The 23,626-nt window shown below is 42.6% G+C and overlaps 1 protein-coding gene across 5 annotated transcripts in view; it reads left to right on the top strand.

The window, feature by feature from the left end:
- The window catches only part of wwp2 (WW domain containing E3 ubiquitin protein ligase 2), a 38,702-nt gene extending 15,505 nt beyond the window's left edge, over positions 1–23,197 (top strand). For 3 of the 5 annotated variants that reach the window (XM_058076353.2, XM_058076349.2, XM_058076350.2), the window contains exons 9-24: positions 60–149; positions 2,261–2,435; positions 7,468–7,522; positions 9,847–9,928; positions 11,319–11,447; positions 12,494–12,572; positions 14,316–14,387; positions 15,117–15,205; positions 17,070–17,229; positions 17,535–17,668; positions 17,826–17,966; positions 18,072–18,192; positions 19,359–19,463; positions 19,548–19,644; positions 20,956–21,028; positions 21,952–23,197. In XM_058076353.2, coding sequence (XP_057932336.2) covers positions 60–149; positions 2,261–2,435; positions 7,468–7,522; positions 9,847–9,928; positions 11,319–11,447; positions 12,494–12,572; positions 14,316–14,387; positions 15,117–15,205; positions 17,070–17,229; positions 17,535–17,668; positions 17,826–17,966; positions 18,072–18,192; positions 19,359–19,463; positions 19,548–19,644; positions 20,956–21,028; positions 21,952–22,051 — 1,702 coding nt within the window. In that variant the 3' untranslated portion in view covers positions 22,052–23,197. Of the gene's footprint in view, positions 1–59; positions 150–2,260; positions 2,436–7,202; positions 7,296–7,467; positions 7,523–9,846; positions 9,929–11,318; positions 11,448–12,493; positions 12,573–14,315; positions 14,388–15,116; positions 15,206–17,069; positions 17,230–17,534; positions 17,669–17,825; positions 17,967–18,071; positions 18,193–19,358; positions 19,464–19,547; positions 19,645–20,955; positions 21,029–21,951 lie in introns of those variants that run through there. The other 2 variants (XM_058076354.2, XM_058076355.2) reach the window with 2 other exon arrangements.
- Positions 23,198–23,626: the final 429 nt, after the last annotated feature.

Below are 23,626 nucleotides of genomic sequence, written 5' to 3'. Positions count from 1 at the left end.
TCGTCAGTCACGGTCACAGCTTCGCTTCCACATCTGATTGTTCTTTGCGTTCTCTCCAGCTGGGAGCAGAGAGTACTTCCTCACGGCAGAGTTTACTACGTGGACCACAACACCAAGACCACAACATGGGAGAGGCCGCTGCCACCAGGGTATGTCATCAAGTAAATCATCAATCAGACATTCAAGCCCGTGAAAACATCTTCCTTAAACTTCCATCTTCCTTAATGCTACGTTCACACCGACGCCGAATCGATGGCGAATTAAATCGGCGAGCAAAGCGTAACAAAGCTTAATGAAAGCGTAAAGACCGTAATACAGCGTAAGAAAGGTTTGAGCAATTCGGGACATTCAGCAAGAGCGCCAAAATTTTTTAAACTGTTTAAAAATTAAACTTAAGACCCTTAAACCCAGGGGAGACCGAGCCTTTTCTGTGGTTGGCCCCAAGCTATGGAACTCTGTCCCCTCCCAAGTAAAAAAGGCCCCCCAACATCGAAAGCTTTAAGTCTCGTCTTAAAACCCACTTTTATTCTCTGGAGTGAATTCTTGTTCTTCTTGTTTTTAATATTTTAATATCTATTTTACTATTTTATTTCTTAAATGATCTTTGAGTTTTGGACTATTACTTTTTATTTTACTAGTCTGTGCAGCACTTTGGAAACTCTGTTTATAAAATGTGCGATATCAATAAAGTGGATTGGATAGGAAACATCAGATCAGAACAGTGGCGCTTTCCCATTTTTACTCCTTTGTTTTGACTCTTTGCGGGCCACTTGGATTTAAGTCCCAGTCCAGACCACTTCCCAGGATGAGAGTGAGATATAAATAGATTTCTAGGTAACGGCATTGGCAGCTGCTGACATCGACGCACTTGACGAATCACGAATGGTTATCATCACTGTGAAAGTCAGTCTGGGGAAGGCGGGCTTTGTCTTTCAGCATCAATAGACTGTTGATGTAGCATTTAGCCCAGTTTTGGTCACTTTTGACATTTGACTTATATGTATATATATATATTTTTTTTAAATAAGAGCAATAATCTGCTACAATGTGGAATGATCACATCCCCAATTTGAATCTCCAGTTTCCACTGCCTGTGAAATCTACATCCCATAGCATATTGTCCTGCCAAGTTAGTTATTTTCATGAATCACGAGGGTCGCAGGGGGGGGGGGGGATGCTGGAGCCTATCCCAGCTGTCTTTGGGCGAGAGGCAGGGTCCACCCTGGACTGGTCGCCGGCCAATCACAGGGCACATAGTATAGACAAACAACCATTCACACTCCCATTCATACCTATGGACAATTTGGAGTGGCATGTTAGCATGTTAGCTAGCATGTTTTTGGAATGTGGGAGGAAACCGGAGAGGCGGGGTACACCCTGGACTGGTCGCCGGCCAATCCCAGGGCACATATAGACAAACAACCATTCACACTCACATTCATACCTATGGACAATTTGGAGTGGCATGTTAGCTAGCATGTTTTTGGTATGTGGGAGGAAACCGGAGAGGCGGGGTACACCCTGGACTGGTCGCCAGCCAATCACAGGGCACATAGTATAGACAAACAACCATTCACACTCACATTCATACCTATGGACAATTTGGAGTGGCATGTTAGCATGTTAGCTAGCATGTTTTTGGAATGTGGAAGGAAACCGGAGAGGCGGGGTACACCCTGGACTGGTGGCCGGCCAATCCCAGGGCACATATAGACAAACAACCATTCACACTCACATTCATACCTATGGACAATTTGGAGTGGCTAATTAACCTAGCATGTTTTTGGAATGTGGGAGGAAACCGGAGTACCCGGAGAAAACCCACGCATGCACAGGAAGAACATGCAAACTCCACACAGAGATAACCGATGGTGGAATTGAACTCGGGTTTCCTAGCTGTGAGGTCTGCGCGCTAACCACTCGTCCACCGTGCCGCCCCACAATGTCTCTAATTATTTCAAAAAGCATATTTAGAATGTGGTAACCAGGTTTTCTATGCTCTTACTAACCAAAATATTCCATGTATAAGTAAGAGGTGTGACTGTATGTCATTCTATGAACTATAACAACAGTAGGCCAACTTGGTAGCTAGCAACTACCAAGCTAGTTAGCTACTTTTTCGTCATACGTTAGAAATAAACAAGCAAATAAATCAATTATCAATCACTGCTTTTGCGTATTTTCCCTGCACTTGAGCAGCATTGTTGAAGTCAAGCATCCCACTCGCAAAACAAATAACTGGACATCTTCTCCTCCTCAGCTGGGAAAAGCGTTTGGACCAACGAGGCAGGTTCTACTATGTGGACCACAACACCAGAACCACCACGTGGCAGAGGCCCACCGCCGAGTCTGTGAGAAACTATCAACAGTGGCAGAGCCAACGCAGCCAGCTGCAGGGCGCCATGCATCAGTTCAGCCAGCGCTTCCTTTACCAGGTAGTCCACATCATTGCTTAACACCCTGGAGCCTGCTGTGTACCGTATGATCAATCCGAGTATTTACCACTGAACTGGAGCCCGTTCAACACTGCTCATAGTTTGAATTCTAAACGACCGACCTTCTCGGCATTCAAATTTTACACATCAAACAGTGTCAGGGTTAAATTGGGTTCTACCTACTTTGGTCTCCTCCTCCTTTTCCAAGTGTGTGAGAAAAGCTGTTGATGCTGATAATACTTATTTCTAGCCCAGATGTGTGCCAACACACACTCATACTCCAGTTGTGAGATCACCTTCTTACAATAAGACTCACAACTTCAAAGCACAAATCGGATTTATGTGAATCATTTTCAAAAATCCCAAAAGTTTTTTTTGTTTTTTTTTTTTTAGTGCGAGTGCAGGCAGATGTTTTCACAGGACTTTTGGGTCAGATGCTATTTTTAGTCTTTATCACAACTGGCCTATTGTCCTTGCCCTAAGTGTGTGTGTGTGTGTGTGTGTTTGCACAGTAATTGCGTTTGTTCAGGAACCCTCGCGAAAGCCGCCTCTGGCTCATTAACTGCTGTTTCCTGTCTTCCTCCTCCTACTCCTCCTCTCTCTTGGTTCACCTATATTCCATTTAAATCAGGGGTCTCAAACTCAATTTACTTGGGGGCCACTGGAGCTAGGGTCTGGGTGAGACTGGGACGCATCAGGTTTTCCAAATTCCAAAAAACAGAAAAATATACAAACTTTTTCAGTGCTTTGGTTCCGATTTTCTACAATAAAAGCTCTGATAAAACATTCCACTGTTCTCAAATATCTTAATTTTTATTTTTCTGCACAAAATAAGATGAAAAATAAATAAACAAATCAAGAATAAAGAAAATTAATCAATCAGTAATAAATAAATATAATAATAATAAAAAGCAAATAATAAAAACTTAAGAAACCACATATAGTTGGTGGGTAGACAAATTATGTTTTTCAGATTAAAATGAACAAAGCATTATTAGAGCCCTGTAGACATGACAAAACACGACTATAGTCACATTTATACTCTTTTTATTTACAACATATTGCGCAACTGCAGGGTCTTGAGACACATGCTAACTCGCAAACTAGAGAGCTAGCGACCTAAACGGTAGCCTTCAAGTTATTTCCTTTAAACTTAAATAGCCAAAAACTTACCACTTCCACACGGATAGGGAGGATAACTATTAACAGTTATTTAACCTTTAACATGAACATGAATCAAACGTAATAATTTTTTCTGGGTACATGATACCATACAGCATCCATATCAAACTTGCGCGGGCCGCACTAACATTAAACTTTCATATCAAAGCGGGGGCCTCAAACTAGTGTCCTGCGGGCCACATTTGGCCCGTGGGCTGCGTGTTTGAGACCCCTGATTTAAATACTTTTGTTCTGTGTTTTGCTTTCTTTAATCCTGCATCCTAAAAGTTTCTGGGAATGACACAAATATTGATTTTTTTTCCCCACCATTTATTTTTTCCCCCCACAATTTGCATATACTTCGGAGTGTTATGAAGTCCCTCTTTGTCATGAAAATGAACTTAGAGGCACCACACAAATTGGGCTAAAATATTCATCAGCGCATACCTAATGAGGTGTTTGCCTCTCAGGCCATGTCAACAAACAAAAAAAAAGTCTCAAGCACATGTGCAAACAATGGCCGCTTTCGGTTTTGATTTCATTTACACGCCACGCCACGGCACGCCAAGAGGCGTCGACAAACACGGATTCCGCTGTGGTTGAAATAAACGACTGAATGTCATGTTGGCTAACATTTGCATTAGTATGACGTACACGTTGTGCACTGGCACCAGTGTTTTTAGATCTATAATATGATTTCTTTTTTCACCGTCACATTCCTGAAAACTTTATTCTTTCTTTTTCCTTTTTATTCTGTCTTTTATTCCTGTTTCTACTAGCAGTCTCACTCCGTCGGAAATGTTGTTGAGGCGAGGAATGGCGAGCGCCAGGATGAAGTCATCATGTCTTTAATATCGTTACATTCTCCTCTGACCTTTTTTAGTCACTTGCATCCATAAGGGTGGGGCGTTGAGACATAGATTGCTCTCTCTCGCTCTCTCTCTCTTTCTCGCTCACTCAATGCGAGCAAACACACACACACACACACACACACACACACATGTGCCCACTGTTATGTCTTTTCCCGACACCCTCAAAATTTCCATGACCTTTTTAAATGGGAGCCGTTTCTGTTCAGGAAACGCGGTATAATGTTGACGTTGGGTAAATAACACCCGCTTCTCGGGGAAATAATCTGCGCTTTTGTGGCGCAAAAAAACAGCTTTGGGTCGTATTTGCTTCACTTGGAACGGGAACGTCAGACCCGTGTTCACTGTGTGCCGAATTGCTGTTGTGGGTATGATCACGGGATATTGACAAAACTGATACTATACGATAATATGATAATCGATACGCTGACTCAAGTCCTCACATGCATACACACTGTTTAACTATTGAATTTCACTCACAATTTCACAATTGCCAGCACTGGAAAGACTCTAGAAATAATCCATAAAGACTCATCATTTAATCATTAAATGATTACTTATTAATTAATGCGATCGCTGCTCTGCGAGTAGATGAAAAAATGTGAACGTGACCATGTAGAAAGAGGAATGCCATGCTTTTGTGTAAATCTTATTAATAAGATAAGACTGTTTTTAGTGTATTTAATTTTAAAAAATATATGATTTGGGGTGGTTAGCACGCAGGCCTCACAGCTAGGAGACCCGCGTTCAATCCCACCCTCGGTTATCTCTGTGTGGAGTTTTGCATGTTCTCCCCGTGCATGCGTGGGTTTTCTTCCGGGTACTCCGGTTTCCTCCCACATTCCAAAAACATGCTAGGTTAATTGGCTAACTCCAAATTGTCCATAGGTATGAATGTGAGTGTGAATGGTTGTTTGTCTATATGTGCCCTGGGATTGGCTGGTGACCAGTCTCACCCGAAGACAGCTGGGATAGGCTCCAGCACCCCCCGCGACCCTCGTGAGGTAGAAAAATGAATGAATGAAAAATATGATTTGGGGCAGCTGCATGGCGGTGAAGTGGTTAGTACTCAGGCCTCACAGCTAGGAGACCTGAGTTCAATTCTACTCTCGGCCATCTCTCCGGGTTTTCTCCGGGCACTCCGGCTTCCTTTCCAAAAACATGCTAGGTTAATTAGCGACTCCAAATTGTCCATAGGTATGAATGTGAGTGTGAATGGTTGTTTGTCTATATGTGCCCTGGGATTGGCTGGCCACCAGTCCAGGGTGGACCCCGCCTCTTGCCCCAAAACAGCTGGGATAGGCTCCAGCACCCCCGCAACCCTATTGAGGATAAGCGGTAGAAAATGAATGAATGAATGAAAAATATGATTTGGGGCTGCATGGCGGACAAGTGGTTAGCACGCAGGCCTCACAGCTAGGACACCTGAGTTCAATTCTACTCTCGGCCATCTCTCCCGAGTTTTCTCCGGGCACTCCGGCTTCCTTTCCAAAAACATGCTAGGTTAATTAGCGACTCCAAATTGTCCATAGGTATGAATGTGAGTGTGAATGGTTGTTTGTCTATATGTGCCCTGGGATTGGCTGGCCACCAGTCCAGGGTGTACCCCGCCTCTTGCCCCAAGACAGCTGGGATAGGCTCCAGCACCCTCGCAACCCTATTGAAGATAAGCGACAGAAAATGAATGAAAAATATGATTTGGGGCTGCTGCTGCATGGCGGACAAGTGGTTAGCACGCAGGCCTCACAGCTAGGAGACCCGAGTTCAATTCCACTCGCGGCCATCTCTGTGTGGAGTTTGCATGTTCTCCCCGGTTTTCTCCGGGTGCTCCGGCTTCCTTTCCAAAAACATGCTAGGTTAATTAGCCGCTCCAAATTGTCCATAGATATGAATGTGAGTGTGAATGGTTGTTTGTCTATATGTGCCCTGTGATTGGCTGGCCTCCAGTCCAGAGTGTACCCCGCCTCTCGCTTGAAGACAGCTGTGATAGGCTCCAGCACCACTCGTGAGGATAAGCGGTAGAAAATGAATGAATGAATGATTTGGGGCGTTATAGGAAACAAAGTAAAAGTACAATGGTCGGGGAAAGATGAGTAAATATTTAGGTTGAAAGACAAGAGGAGGTTTTTTTCATGCCATCAGTGCCTACTAATACCTTACAAGCCACTTTTTAGCAGTATTCCACTGAGTGGATAACCAGTAAATGTTTGCCGTGCACAAACTTTCCACTTCTTGGCACACACATACTCTTTTTCTGTGTGTGTGTGTGTGTGTGTGTGTGTGTATGTATATGATTGCAGGCTGAGTAAACCCCATAGTGGTCCAGACTGGAGCTGAATAAAGGTGCCCTTTGTGAAGCCTTGGGGTGTGTTGAGGAGGCGGAGTGGGTGGGGCGAGGCCCATCCAGTCTAGAACAAGCATGAATGTTCCCTCAGTTCGCTCAGACATCGCACTTCCCTGACTACTTTCACAGCAGCGCTAGAAGATGTGGGTTAAGGAGGGGGCGGCGGGGCCAAGGTGGAGGGAGCGTGGCGTGGAGCAGGGTGCCGAGCGGGAAGCGCGGGGGTGGGGTTTATACCCGGTCGAGAGAGCTCATTGGAACAGCGGTGTTGTTTTTATCCTCCTACCGACCGAGCGAGCATGTAGATTTTGGAAGGGACACTTGCTGCTCGTGGACCAGCTCCCTCAGTCGGCCCGGACCACGGCACCGGGGAAGAGGCCTGGTCGCACTCTTAAGCATTCCCACACCCGATTTAGCCGTGGACGTCCCCTCAGTTGGCACTCCGATGTGCAGTGGGGGAACTCCGGGAATACCGGAACGGCTTATTGAGTGAGTTTGACACCTTTTCTAATTGTTTGCGGCGCCTTCTTCTTCGTCTTCTTCTTCACTGAAAAAAAAAACATGGACGGACAGGAGATGCCGCAGCGTGCCTATTTAATTGACTCGTCTTATTATGGGGTGCAATTGGTTCCGCAGCTTCATCTTTGTGTTTCTCCCTCAGCCGTCCGGTGCGCCGGTGGAAAACGACCCCCTGGGCCCGCTGCCTCCCGGATGGGGTAAGTTCCTCCTTCACCGTCATTTACGTGTTTGGGATTTAAATACCGTCGCAGTTTAATATAACCGAGACGCCTTCGTGCTTCCAATTTCACTCACTCTATGTCACTCGTTTTTCCGAAAGAAAATAATAAATGATCCTGTTTTGTGGTCCAATAGGGCCTATCATTAGTGAAAACATTTGCATGTTATGATATGTGGTCGCTAATATCGTAATCTTGGGTGAGACATGCAAACACCAGACTTGATCACCAAAACAACAGGCTTTTGTTGCAGGTTCGAATGATCTCGCTACAAGCACAATAACCCTAACATTGGCTTATTGGCTAATAGGAACTGGAGCGGTAATAGGATTGGAAAAGTCACTAATGGGTGTTATTTCATGCCAAGGGACGGAAAAGTATATTTACAAGATTGTAAACAGTTTTTTTAATGCTCTGACTATAAAAATATTCAATTTCTGAATAAAATTCACCTATCACGGTCGGGTCTGGAACCAATTAACCGTAATAAAGTAGTTTTTTGCTGGGTTGCTCGTTTTCAGCGTTAAAAATGGTGTCCAAATTTTGTCATCGTAGTCTCTCGTGAATCGTGAACTCTCCGATTGATTTATTCCATTTGATTTATATGGCATCGATTCTTTGGTGGGGGGGGCACTTGACACATGGAGCAGGACTAGAACAACCCTCCTTGTACATTAAGAAGAACCAACTGAACCCCGCGTGAGCAAGCACTTTGGGATGAACTCCCTCATCTTGAACGATGGGGCGACCGATGGGGTTGAGGGACAGGGGCATCGGGTGGAGGGGTTGAGCAATCGGGGGAGGGCCGAGCGATCAGTGGGCACAACAACACTTCTCACAACATTAGTAAATACGTTCCGGCGAAAGTGATATTGGACGTTGAATCTAAAAGACGCCGTATGATTTCGGTACATTTAAAGTATGCCTCCCCTGTATTGACGTTAAATTTTCATATTACAAAATACCATCTATAAACAGACACAAATTCAGGGATTACTTTATTTCATATGAAAAGTTAATAGAATAAATATTTCAGTTATTTAATTTCATATAATTAAAATAAAAAAAAAATATATATATATAAATAAAATTATATATTATAACACAAAATTATGTAATACGTCATAATTATACACAGTATTTTCTGGACTATAAGTTGCACAAGGCCGAAAATGCATAATTAGGTATAAAAAAACATACATAAGTGTCGCATTTTTTGCGGGTAATTTATTTTCCAAACTACTCGACCAAAACAGACATTACGTCCTCTTGGAAGGCAAGTTCTAACATTAATAAAATAATATAGAACAGGCTGAATAGGTGTAAGATATGCTAACACAATGCTTATTCAGCTACACAAAAAATAAACATGAACAGAAAAGGTGTCCAGTGTTTATGGAACATAAACACTTTTTTCATTTAGAAGTCGCTCTGGAGTATAAGTCGCAGGAACCGCCAACCTATGAAAAAAAAGTGCCACTTATAGTCCGGAAAATACGGTAATCATTCATTCGTTTTCTATACTGCTTATCCTCACGAGGGCCAGGCATGCCGGAGCCTATCCTAGCTGTCTTTGTAAGTAATATAAAACTTTTAATTGTGGAAAAATAACTTTACTGGACAAATAAATTACTGCAAAATCCAGTTGTAACAATGTAATATAATGATGTCAATCAGAAAGACATCATGCCAACTATCCACGTCTTACATTGAAAAACAATGAAAACCAAGACAGTTTTGACACTTCCTTTTTTGGCATACACTTTCTGGAACTAGAACTAACACAAGGGAGGGAGGTGGGGTGGCGTGGGGGGGGGGGGGTCAAGTGAGTGGCGGTGGAGACCGCTGGTGAGGTTTTGCAATTTGAGCACTATGGTTGGTGAATGCTCCACACACTCCTGCTAATGAGAAAAAGATGTCAGCATGATGGCGGGAGTAGGATGGGGGGTGGGGGGGGGGGCACATTTGCCACTTTCTCGCCGACCCCTGCTCCATCACGCCAATATGTTCACAATTCTGCTCTTTGTTCAAAAGCGTAACCTTTTATAAGCGATAACGAAATTGAATCCCCCGCTTGGACTAGTTTTGGTCTCTCCCATAGACTGCAGTACAACCCCCCCATCCCTGTTACACACAAACCCAGTCTCACCCCCCCCCCCCCCCCCCCCCCCCCGGGATATTTGGATCAAGCCACCGTGAAATGCCACACTGATGTGACGCTCCTCTGTAGCATGGCAGTGTTTTTTTTTTTTTTGTTTTGTTTTTTTTTCTTCTTTGACCTTTTTTGTTGTTTGTGTTTGCAGAGAAGCGTCAGGATAATGGCAGAATGTACTTTGTCAACCACAACACGCGAACCACACAGTGGGACGACCCACGGACCCAAGGGTAAGCCTCTATAAACCACTAAGTCGGGGTAGTCTGAACTTTTTCCACTGAGAGCGCGTATACAGAAAAACCGTCGGGTGCGGACCACTGAGATAGTCTTCTCATATGAACTCATTCAACTTGTCGGGACAATATTATTTGTTATTGGACTTAAAAGTTCTGATTTTGTCTGGTATTAGTTAGGTAATTATACGCTAACATATTTGTATTTATATAACAAATGTGCCACATGCTTATCACCTGATTCAAACTAGTCTTGGGTGTCCAGGCATGCGAGTCTGCCCAGCGTTGTCTCCGTGCCTCACAGGAGGAGGAGATCACCCCTTTCCCTCCACTAAAGGTCAATCCAATTATTATTTTTGGCAACTTTATCGACTTTTTGATGGCTTTTTACACACTTGGAAACTAAAATAGACAATCCATAAACAATAAAAACTAAAATTTCTTTATTTTTATTGAAGTGTGGCATTAATAGTTCCAGCTTGCAGTCCCGTTCCTCGTCTTTACCGAACAATGGCGGCACACTGCTTTTGTATTATCGCTTGTCTTTGTCCCAACAGAAGAGGCTTGAATTTTGATTCCATATATTGTTAAACACCTAATAATTTCCTGCTCTTGGCTCTGGCTGTTAAAAAAAAAAATAATAATAATAATATCCTCATGAAAAATGAAAGGATGCAACTATAAAAGAAGTTATAGTAATATTATGACGGGGAAAAAACATTTTCACCTATACATTTTACCTATATCAAAAAGCTATCATATTTTTCATTCATTCATTTTCTACCGCTTATCCTCAATAGGGTTGCGAGGGTGCTGGAGCCAATCCCAGCTGTCTTCGGGCGAGAGGCGGGGTACACCCTGGACTGGTGGCCAGCCAATCACAGGGCACATATAGACAAACAACCATTCACACTCACATTCATACCTATGGACAATTTGGAGTGGCTAATTAACCTAGCATGTTTTTGGAACGTGGGAGGAAACCGGAGTACCCGGAGAAAACCCACGCATGCACGGGGAGAACATGCAAACTCCACACAGAGAGATGGCCGCGGGTGGAATTGAACCCTCGGAGAAAACCCACGCATGCATTCTTACAAAAAACACTAAACTCATCACGCACCAACTTAACACTGAAGAGGTATAATTAAACCAGCTCAACCGAATCATTCATTTTCTACCACTTATCCTCACCAGGGTCGCGGGGAGAACATGCAAGCTCCACACAGAGATGTGGATCTATGTATGATATATGAAATATATATGATATATGACATTCATGAATTGACATCCGTCTTGTTAAAACGACAAGGCGGGCTTGGCGACGTGTTGCTTTCCTCCCCCTTTTGGAGCTGGCACCGTGCTCACACGCATCTCCCTGTTGCAGGATGATCAAGGAGCACCCCTTGCCCCCGGGCTGGGAGATGAAGTACACCGCCGAGGGTGTCCGATATTTTGTGGACCACAACTCGCGCACTACCACCTTTAAAGACCCCCGACCTGGGTTTGAGTCTGGGTAAATATTCTTTGAAGCGCTTCCTGCACGCATGTCATTCAAGCCAAACACACATGAACTGCTCTCTGCAATGTAACCCGTCGGTGTTATTTATGGATGGGTTACATTGCTTGGACTGTACCAACTGGACATTTTCTATCAATTTATTTACAAATACTTTTGTTTTTCCGCTCACATTAACAACGTACATTAGCACATTAGGCTTAAAGTTACCCTTAGCATTGTCATTCGGGATAAAGTCGGAGTAGAACTGCTGCTCCATTAGGATGCCTCCCGGACACCTCCCTGAGGATGTATCCAGCCGACCGGTAGGAAGCCTCCGGGAAGACCTAGGACACATTTGAGAATCTAAGTCTGGCTTGGGAACGCCTCGGTATCCGCCATTGTTCAGTAGAGACCTGGAACAGAACAAAAAAGCTGGAACTACTAATGCTACACTTCCACCCAAAAGATGCGGTTTTGGAGTTCAAAACTCGCCTGCCTAAAAATGTTGCACACATCCCGTGTGTATCTATCTGTGCATCGTGAAAGCTTCTCCCCAGCCGATTGGACAGTAATGCATACGGGCGTGGTCCTCTCGGTGATATGTCACACGCACGTTTGAATTTGCTTCAATCCTTGCTAAAATAGATTGCCGGTCAGTGGGCAACTTCACAGTTTGGGAATTTATATACTCGACTGAACTCTGCCAAATTATGAACCCAGAGCAATATACACCTTGTTCCTGGCACCGCTTCATTCTCAGCCCCCCCGATGCTGACAAGGCACATATCCAGTCAGTGCAGTCAGTGGGTGGAGTTTATACTAACACAGCTGCACAACTTCCTGTGTCTTTTTTTGAGGCGTACACGTTATTGGATTCCACTACAATCGGGAGGGCAGGTGGGAATTCCATGTTTAAAGCAACTCTCTTGACACTTTCCGTTTCGGTTTTTCAGAGTCACATGTGCTCTGGAGTGTGTTTGTCAATGACGACATCTTGACATTTATGAATTCCATTCTTTTTTTTAACAGTTTTTTTGCTGTCACGTCTTGTGTCTGTGCAGGTCCCGGCAGGGTGGATCACCTGGCGCCTATGATCGCAGCTTCAGGTGGAAATACCACCAGTTCCGTTTCCTGTGCCATGTAAGTGTGTGCACTATTGCTTGTTTGCACTTGTTGGGGCCGGCCTTTTTACAGGGTAAAAAAAATGAGTCTATGAGTCTCGGGGACAGTTTACAATTCAATTCAAACAGGAGTAGATACTAGCATGAAGAGATCGATTAGCAGCCAACAAAGTTCAATGAGACGTCAAAGACGTGGTACGTCTTCGGGTCACCAGCCAATCACAGGGCACATATAGACAAACAACCATTCACAACCTACCTACCTTCCTACCTACCCACTTACCTACCTACCTACCTTCCTTCCTACCTACCTACCCACCTACCTACCTTCCTACCTACCCACTTACCTACCTACCTACCTACCTACCCACCTACCTACCCACCTACCTCCCTACCTTCCTACCTACTTACCCACCTACCTACCTACCTACCTACCTACCTACCCTCCTACCTACCTACCCTCCTACCTACCTTCCTACCTACCCACCTACCTTCCTACCTACCCACCTACCCACCTACCTTCCTACCTACTCACCTATCTTCCTACCTACCCACCTACCTTCCTACCTACCCACCTACCTTCCTACCTACTTACCCACCTACCTTCCTACCTACTTACCCACCTACCTTCCTACCTACCTACCCTCCTACCTACCTTCCTACCTACCCACCTACCTTCCTACCTACCCACCTACCTTCCTACCTACTTACCCACCTACCTTCCTACCTACTTACCCACCTACCTTCCTACCTCCCTACCTCCCTACCTTCCTACCTACTTACCCACCTACCTTCCTACGTCCCTACCTCCCTACCTTCCTACCTACTTACCCACCTACCTTCCTACCTACCTACCTACCTTCCTACCTACCCACCTACCTTCCTACCTCCCTACCTTCCTACCTACTTACCTCCCTATCTTCCTACCTATTTACCCACCTACCTACCTACCTTCCTACCTACCCACCTACCTTCCTACCTACTCACCTACCTACCCTCCTACCTTCCTACCTACCCTCCTACCTTCCTACCTACCCACCTACCTTCCTACCTACCCACCTACCTTCCTTCCTACCTACCCACCTACCCACCTACCTACCTACCTACCTAACCCTACCTTCCTACCTACCCACCTACCTACCTAACCCTACCTAACCCTACCTACCCACCTACCTTCCTACCTTCCTACCCACCCAGAGACATCAAAGACGTGGTACGATGGATGTAAACAATATGTACATTCATTTTCTACCGCTTATCCTCACGAGGCTGTTTTTGGGTTGCCAGCCAATCCCAGGGCACATATAGACAAACAACCATTCACACTCACATTCATACCTATGGACAATTTGGAGTGGCTAATTAACCTAGCATGTTTTTGGAATGTGGGAGGAAACCAGAGTACCCGGAGAAAACCCACGCATGCACGGGGAGAACATGCAAACTCCACACAGAGATGCCCGAGGGTGGAATTGAACCCCGGTCTCCTAGCTGTGAGGTCTGCGTGCTAACCACTCAACCTCCGTGCAGCCCATGTTCTTCTTTATTTGTGAAAATAAAGAAGAACACTGAGAAATATCAATACTGGTATCCCGCTTGACATCGATACTGTTGATATTTGGATCGATCCACTCACCCCCTGTAGGGTGTGCACAGCCTCTCATGACAACGATAACTATATGCTTTGTCCCATCATTGGTGGGTGTAACTGGCTGGCATCTTCCAACGATAACGGCGTCTTTTATTTGATTTCTTTTGTCAGTCCAATGCTTTGCCAAGCCACGTGAAGATCTCCGTGTCCAGGCAGACGCTGTTTGAGGACTCCTTCCAGCAGGTCTTCATCTCTTCCACACGGGAATCACAATCACAATCACAATGGCCTTTATTGTCATTGTGTTGCATACAACCACATTTGAGTGCAACTCCACGGTGCATTTTAAAATTAAAAATTACAAAAAAAAAAGTTTAAAATAGATTTTAAAATTAAAATGCACCATGTTAAATTAATAATTAAAAATAAAAAAATAGGGAAAAAAATAAAATAAGAATATAAATATAAAAAGTGGGGTGTTATCTGTTCATAATAAATTTTAATATATGTACATCAAAAACAATAACCTATACAGTAACCAAAATGTAGAATCGCAGTAACCAAAATGTGGAATTGCAGTAAACAAAAGGTAGTATTGCACATATTGTACCTGAATTTCACTTGAATGAATGAAATCTATACCACCTACTACAATGAATTACACATATTTCACGAGTTATTTCATGTTCGATTAAAGCCAAATAATTATGTTTTCACCATCTGACATGTTTATTATGTTAGTGTATAATAACCCACCAATTGAAGTCACTTTAATAGTATTTATTTGTATTTTCTTTTCTGGAGTCTTTACTATTTACTGGGATTCAGATTATTTTTTATTATTATTTTATTATTCTTTTATTATTTTACCTTGCGGATGCAAGACACCCCTCTAGTCATGTAATAAATTTAATTTTAATTTTAAAATTTAAATGATGCATTCAATGACTCCGTCTTTTTTTTTTCCACTAGATCATGAATGTGAAGCCATATGACCTTCGCCGGAGACTCTACATCATCATGAGGGGAGAAGAAGGACTCGACTACGGCGGCATCGCCAGGTGAGCGTTAGCGGTGCGCTTTAAATGGTCTCATATTGTTTGAAAAAGTTGCCAGTATGTGTATTTGTGAAGTCAAAATACAGTATGTATTGCCTGTGACTGTTTAACCCCCGCCCCGCCCTACCCCGCCCCACCCCATAACAAGTCCAAATGGTCTCCCTCTTTCTCCGTGCTGTGTTTGATTTTTCTGTTTGGTTTTGCATTGTCTCTGTCTCCGGTGTCACGTCAGTGGTTTTACCCTATGGTAGGTGACATCATGCTGTTCTACCACAGGGTAGAACCACGGACGGGATGTTGGGAGGTGTCTGCGTCTGCTCGTCAGTCCATCCCTACCTCTCTACCTCTTCTCACATCACGGGCAGGGAGGACGTTTTGGTGTTTTTTTTGGTGTTCTGGTGTTTGTGGTGGGACCATACGCTGTCTTACATCCTTCCACTCTTTCACTGTTTGTCTTTTTTTTTTTTTTGGTGTATTCCTAAATGTTCTATGTTTGTGTTTACTAAGGGTGAAACAATACAGACAATTAGCATTTGGGAGCTAATGATCTAAGTCATGGTCATTGCTCCTTTCTTGCAATTACATCCGATATTACATGTTTCTTTAGTGTTGGTAAGTATTAGAACGTAACCACTTGAGGGGCAGAGTCCCTATGCCAGTGATTTTCAACCACTGTGCCGCGGCACACTAGTGTACCTTGAGAAACCGTGAGGAATTATCCAATATCACTTTTTATAATTAACATTTATTAATCATCATTTGCAAATATTATGTCAATAGCCATTATGTCAATAGTATACATGGACCCAAATATTCCAATTCACTTTGGTTTATTTGCTCAAACGGAAAGAATTGAACAGGGATGGAATATTCCTTTAACCAATCCGATTAGGGTATCTTGTACCCGCTCAAACGGAAAGTTGTCAGACTGCGTTCTTCTTCTTCTTCTGTTGTTTATTGGCGGTTGACAAGCTGCTTTCGTGTGCATTAGCGCCATCTGTGGAACAGAATCTAAACCCTTCTATACTTTATTCACAAGTGCAGTTTTATTAAAAAAGAAAATATATATCTATATAAAACATGTCCTGAGTTTAATTATAAAATATTAGCAAGATTGAATTTGATCTTTTCCTGTTTAAATTGATCCCGGGTGCGTTCTTTCAGCGCATGCTCAGATATGACGTAACACGCAGATCCAGACGTTCTTCACTTTTAAAAATGGAGGCCAGCAATCGGCACTGGACTAAGCAAAGTTTTGTTTTTGATTCAAACTAAATTTCAAGACTGGACAGACGAAAATTGTTATTCCAACAAGTGAAAGAAAAACTTGCGGAACCCGGTATCACGTGATGTTGATGTTTACGTTTTACTGGGCATGCCCTATTGACTATTCTGGTTGATTTTCACGGCGCATGTAGACAAGAGATTGGAATATTCCTTTCCATGGATACCATTGTTTCCCGAGAAAGGTGATTGGGAAAGAGAAAAAGTGGTGATGTAAAAACATGGCTACTGTGGAGTGTCTGTGGTGTAAAGACTGGCAGAGCAATGTAATATTGGTCCGTGTGGCAACACCTGCCTTGTTCCTCCCATAGACTTATTGATGCACGTGTGAGGTCATGGTGACATTTTGGAACATTTTTGGGTTAGCGGTGTGACACAAGATTTTTACAATGTAAAAAAAAAAACAAAAACGTGCCGTGGCTCAAAAAAGGTTGAAAAACTCTGGCCTATGCAGACCCCTGACCAATCGCAACAGAGTAGGTGTGTTCATGTCGTATTTTATTACCCCCGAAAGAAACTCACACCTTCAGCTCAAGTCCACCATGTCTGTGAAAACCATGTCTTTTGTGCTGTTGCTCTTCAGGGAGTGGTTCTTCCTGCTGTCCCATGAGGTTTTGAACCCTATGTACTGTCTCTTTGAGTATGCCGGCAAGAACAACTACTGTCTGCAGATCAACCCGGCCTCCTCCATTAACCCTGACCATCTCATGTACTTCCGCTTCATAGGACGCTTCATCGCTATGGTGAGTTGGGACAGAGATCCCGTTTGGGCTTGGATGGACTAATATGAGGATGAAAGTGACTATAGGGGTGTTATTTCATGTGGCGAGGGCTCTAATAATTATGAAAACTGTACTTAAACAGTTTGTGTAAACAGTTATTCCATGCTCAAACTATGAAAATATTCCCTTTGTAAATAAGGAAAAATAATAAGTAAGTACAGTATATCGTGGTCATGGTGGGGTCTGGAACCGGTTAACCGCCATCAATGAGCGACCACTGTTAGGTCAAGCTGGTGACGATCTAGTAACCCAACCGCTCCCCGCAGGCCCTTTACCACGGGAAGTTCATCGACACGGGCTTCACACTTCCGTTCTACAAGCGGATGCTGGACAAAAAACCCACGCTCAAAGACCTGGAATCCATAGACCCCGAGTTTTACAACTCCATCATGTGGGTCAAGTAAGTATTGGGTGCACATTCTGGGAGACGACTAATACCAAGTACCAAGTAACGCGGCGCCAGCATCACCGATATGGATTCCTTTTGTTTGTCTGAAGGGTTTACATCAACTGCTTTTGTAATCGTGAGTTCTTCTTCTTCTTCTTCACGTGTCCAGAGAGAACAGCTTGGAGGAATGCGGAGTGGAGCTGTATTTTGCACAGGACATGGAGATCCTCGGGAAGGTGTCCACCCACCAGCTGAAGGACGACGGAGAGAACATACTTGTCACCGAGGAAAACAAGGAGGAGTACATCAGGTAGAATACACTTTAGTTCAGCTTTGGGGGGGGGGGGGGGGACAAACAGAATTCTTTGATTGGTGGAGAAAGAGGGGAAAAATGTGATGTTTTTCTTCCCGTCAGCTTGCTGACAGACTGGAGGTTCACACGTGGGGTGGAGGAACAAACCAAAGCCTTCCTGGATGGCTTCAACGAGGTGGTTCCTCTGGAGTGGCTGCGCTACTTTGACGAGAAGGAGCTGGAGGTGAAGGACGGGGAGGCTGCTCAGACTTATTTGCTAGATAGAAGTTGGTTTACAACGCTACAGTACATATATACCTACCTACCTACCAAACCACTCACCTTCCTACCTACCCACCTACCTACCTAGCCAACCACCCACCTACCCTCCTACCTACCCACCTACCTTCCTTCCTCCCTACCTCCCTTCCTCCCTACCTACCCACCTACCCACCCACCTTCCTACCTACCCTCCTACCTACCTACCTACCCACCTACCTTCCTACCTACCTACCTACCCACCTACCTTCCTATGTACCCACCTACCTTCCTACCTTCCTACCTACCTACCTACCCACCTACCTACCTACCTTCCTATGTACCCACCTACCTTCCTACCCACCTACCTACCCACCTACCTTCCTACCTACCCACCTACCTTCCTTCCTCCCTTCCTACCTACCCACCCACCTTCCTACCAACCCACCTACCCACCCACCTTCCTACCTACCCACCCACCTTCCTACCTACCCACCTACCTTCCTACCTACCCACCTACCCTCCTACCTACCCACCTACCCTCCTATGTACCCACCTACCTACCTACCTACCCACCTACCTACCTACCTTCCTATGTACCCACCTACCTACCTACCCTCCTACCGACCTACCTACCCACCCACCTACCGACCTACCTACCCACCTACCTACCCACCTACCCACCTACCTACCCACCTACCCACCTACCCACCTACCTACCTACCTACCTACCTTCCTACCTACCTACCTACCTAACCACCCTTTTAGTAGTTGAAATATTACTAAATAAATATTCTAACTTATATTGACTTATCATTTTGCATTTATAAAGTCATAAATTCATAAATTTTACTTGGAGAAAGTTGAAATATTTGTAAAATATTTTTTTAAGCAACAGCAGAAATTTACATTTTAAGAAAATTAAGTCAAATATTAAGAAAAAAATCACAATTTTATGAGGCTAATATTATGAGAAAAAATTGTCATTTTAGTAACGTACTGTTGGAATATTAATGAAAAAAATCATAATTTTAAAGTCTTATGGAAACATTAATAAAGTTGTAATTTTGTGTTGCTTTACAAAATATAAAAGTTTCTTTCTTTTTTTTTTTTTACTGGAGTTGACTCACGAATCTGCTTTTCCTTTGTCAGCTGATGCTGTGCGGCATGCAGGAGATCGATTTGGCTGACTGGCAGAAGAACACCATCTACCGACATTACACCAAGAACACCAAGCAGATCCACTGGTTCTGGCAGGTGTGGTCCTGGAGCGCACGATAAACACGGTCCAATCACGTGACCAATGCACGCTTCTACTCATATTGCCTTGTGTTCCTCCAGGTGGTCAAGGAGATGGACAACGAGAAGAGAATCCGTCTTCTTCAGTTTGTCACCGGAACCTGTCGTCTGCCTGTGGGAGGCTTCGCTGAACTCATCGGTAAAAACTCCTCGCGTATTAATCCAATGAATCCGTTCCTGTTTTTATAGTTTTATATAGGTTCATTTTATGTGATTAAAATACATAAACAGTACACTTGGACTCATGCAGTTTTAGTATTAACCTTAATCTTGTGGTACCTTTCTGCTATCTTATGTTTTTGACCCATGTATTAAATCAGCTATAAAATAAAATCAAAATATTAAATAATAAATTAAATAATAAATTAAATAATAAATCAAACAATAAATTAAATAATAAATTAAATAATAAATTAAATAATAAAATTGAATAATAAATTGAATAATAAATTAAATAATAAATTAAATAATAAATTAAATAATAAATTAAATAATAAATTAAATAATAAATCAAACAATAAATTAAATAATAAATTAAATAATAAATAATAAATTAAATAATAAATTACATAATAAATAAAAATGTTGCTTTTAATACTTTTGGTGTGGGCATCTAGGCCTTTTTTTGTCACTATACCCCTCCATTTTAATTTCCAAAAATGGTCAAATGAACCTCAAAAGAATCATATTCATAAATTGAAGGTTCTTTTATTACCTGGCTATTACTGAGGGCTATAGAACATATCTCTTAAATCAATTAGTTTTATTTTTTTTTCTCATTTTAGTATTAATCACTAAAGAAACATCTATGGTGTTGGGGTCAATTTTGACCCATATATATTCATGTCAAGAAGATAAAAACAAGTTATTGTTTTCAGCAACAAAATGAGAATCCCCTGAAGTTTACATGATTGCTAATTATACACTTATGATTTAAGTTTAGGCTCAAAATATTGCTTTATAGTTATTATTATTATTATTATTATTATTATTATAACCGTGTCGAAACCCACCCTAACAATACAGTGGTCATAATTTCAACCAGACCATTTTAAAATGTAGTAAAAAAAAATTTGGGGGGGTTTTATTTTGTTGAAATAGAGTTTCCTTGATGCAATAAAGAAATGTTATGTGATACTTTTTATGCATTAAAATATAAAACGGGTCGATGCCGACCCTAACACAAGAGGAGGTATTAATAACACGACAAGATGTGCGCCATATTGTACGCTAACTGGAAATTGTAAACAAACACAGGCAAAATTTTGGCATAAAATCTCACCGTTATCCGAGAAACACACGAACCGAGGTTCCACTTTTGTTAACTCATTCAATCCAGGACGTTTTTTCAAATCTAACACCATAAACTATTTGGAGCTGATCTGTGTGTGTGTGTGTGCACGTGTTTGCGCATGCATTAATCATATCATTGTTGTGTTTTTCCTTGCAGGAAGTAACGGTCCCCAGAAGTTCTGCATAGACAAAGTGGGGAAAGAAACTTGGCTTCCAAGAAGTCACACATGGTAAACAGTCTATAATATACTCTATATTGCCAATTAGGATTCTTTCTTTTCAGTGGAATATTTACACAGAGCATAGAAAACCTGTTTACGACCTTTTAATATCAGAATCAGAATCTTTATTGTCATTCTACATATAGTAGAATGAAATTGCAGCAGCTCCATTTTCAGTGCAAGACAGTATCTAATTTAGAAATTAGAAGAATAAATAATAAATTGAAGAATAAATAATAACAAAGGCCTTAGACCCTTTGTATATGGGTATAATATGGGTTTTAGAGCCCTCTATGTATGACATAACACCCCTACAGTCACTTTTACGCCCCTGTTACCGCAATCTAGAGGGGTATAAATACTGTATGCTGTAACTTGGCACGGCGGTCGAGTGGTTAGCGCGCAGACCTCACAGCTAGGAGACCAGGGTTCAATTCCACCCTCGGCCATCTCTGTGTGGAGTTTGCATGTTCTCCCCGTGCATGCGTGGGTTTTCTCCGGGTACTCCGGTTTCCTCCCACATTCCAAAAAAACATGCTAGGTTAATTAGCAACTCCAAATTGTCCATAGGTATGAATGTGAGTGTGAATGGTTGTTTGTCTATATGTGCCCTGTGATTGGCCGGCCACCAGTCCAGGGTGTACCCCGCCTCTCGCCCGAAGACAGCTGGGATAAGCTCCAGCACCCAGCGACCCCTGTGAGAAAAATGAATGAATGAATGTGTTTTAGAGCCCTCTATGTATGACATAACACCCCTATAGTCACTTTCACACCCCTGTTACCACAATCTAAAGGGGTGTAAATACTGTATGCTGTAACTTGGCAACTTTTTCTTGCTACTTCCTGATACGTGGCTACTGTACATTGGATTTTTTTTTAGCATGTTTGACCCCTCCAGTCAATGACCTTGACTTCTTCCTTTTCCCCCAAAGCTTTAATCGCTTGGATCTGCCGCCTTACAGAAGCTTGGAGCAGCTGCGAGAGAAGCTCATGTTTGCTATCGAGGAGACGGAGGGATTCGGACAGGAGTGAGGCGCGGCACGTGCACACGCAAAAACTCAAAAAGACTACTAAGTAGCGTTTGTACTTCATTAGCATTTCTTCAAAAACATGCTACGTTCACCTAGCTCCTCCACCTTCAGGGCGATTACAGTTACGTCAGCATCAGGAGCCGCGGGGATGGAGACCATCAACGCCATATCGTGTATGCATATTCGTAGAGTTTCTGTTTTGTGGGTTCAGTTGTAGTATATTTTACTCCCACTGACCGGCGGCTACTCACAAATGAAGTACAACGTATATAGCGAGATTATGGGCGGAGAGGAAGTCATTTCCCAAGATGGAGAGGTCATGTTGTGCTCTGACTGTCGATTGTCAATTCTCTTGTACATATACGTCAAATCAATAAATGACATTTCACTCTTGACAAAACATATTTGACAGTGAGTGATGCACATACACACACATACTGGAAATTTAGCCAAAATGGCTAAATGATGGTTTCAATGGTGTCATTGCATTCGGTAGATTCACGCTTTTTTACGAGAGTTATGTAACGACGGAAAACTGCGAATAATTTATATTTCACCCATAAAAATCTCACTCTTGCCCCGACAAACTTTCCCTGCTAGCTTGACGTTGATATTTTCTTTGATTTTGGATCAACCTTTGCAATAAAGGTGACTCATTAATGATTAGCTGCATGATTCTCTCTTCAAATGTCGGTGTTCAGTCACGATTTAAGATCTAAATATGCCTCACAATTATTAAACAAAGTATAAAATGGCCTATTTTTTAGAGTGGGAATGGTTGAGGTTTTATTAAAATTAATAAGTTCCAGACCTGACAGTGATAAGTGAATTTCTGCGAAGTAAGATTCCTTATTCATAAATATTTTGGTGGCTACAGCATAGAGAACATGTTTACGACCAAAATTTTAACTTATTAGAGCCCAGTAGACATGAAATAACACCCCTACAGCCACCTTTACACTCCTATTAACAATATAGTAGACATAACAAAAAATAAAACACTCGTGGACACGTGTGTGTGGCTTTAAATGTGGGACAGGAAGTGACGTCATGGAGATTGTTGAGTTCTGATTGGGTTATGGCCGCAACAGTAGGAATCATTGGGCCTGTTGTGAGATCATTTAAACCTGCAATAAAAGACTATTGTTCCGCCCATCAGGTCTGGTGCTTGTGTGTCTGTTATATATTATAGAATAGACAGAATAGTCTGTTATAGACTATATTCTTCTGAATGCCTTATAATTTGTATTTTTACTTCATTGAGCCATTTCTGTACACTATTTCTATACTATATAGAATACTACACGTATTGTATATATGTACAACGAGTACAACGAAGGAAGACGGCTCTCTCAAAGGACAAAGTCATGCGGAAGAGGAACAACCTGTCATTTCCTGTTGCTGCTGTAGCAGTGCCTCTTCTTCAACCAAACATGAATAGCATTGACACTAATGGTGGTACACAGCGGCATCTAGTGGACACATAATGCAAATGGCTCAAGTACCCTACCGTAATTGTAATAGTGATATAAATCCACTAAATGGAGAGACATTTAGTTTTATTTTATATTCACAT

Source organism: Doryrhamphus excisus, linkage group LG1 (assembly GCF_037039965.1).
Source record: "Doryrhamphus excisus strain RoL-2023G ecotype Guam linkage group LG1, RoL_Dexc_Guam_v1.1, whole genome shotgun sequence".
Classification (NCBI taxonomy): Eukaryota; Metazoa; Chordata; class Actinopteri; order Syngnathiformes; family Syngnathidae; genus Doryrhamphus; species Doryrhamphus excisus.
This window is presented reverse-complemented; position numbering and strand designations above follow the sequence as displayed.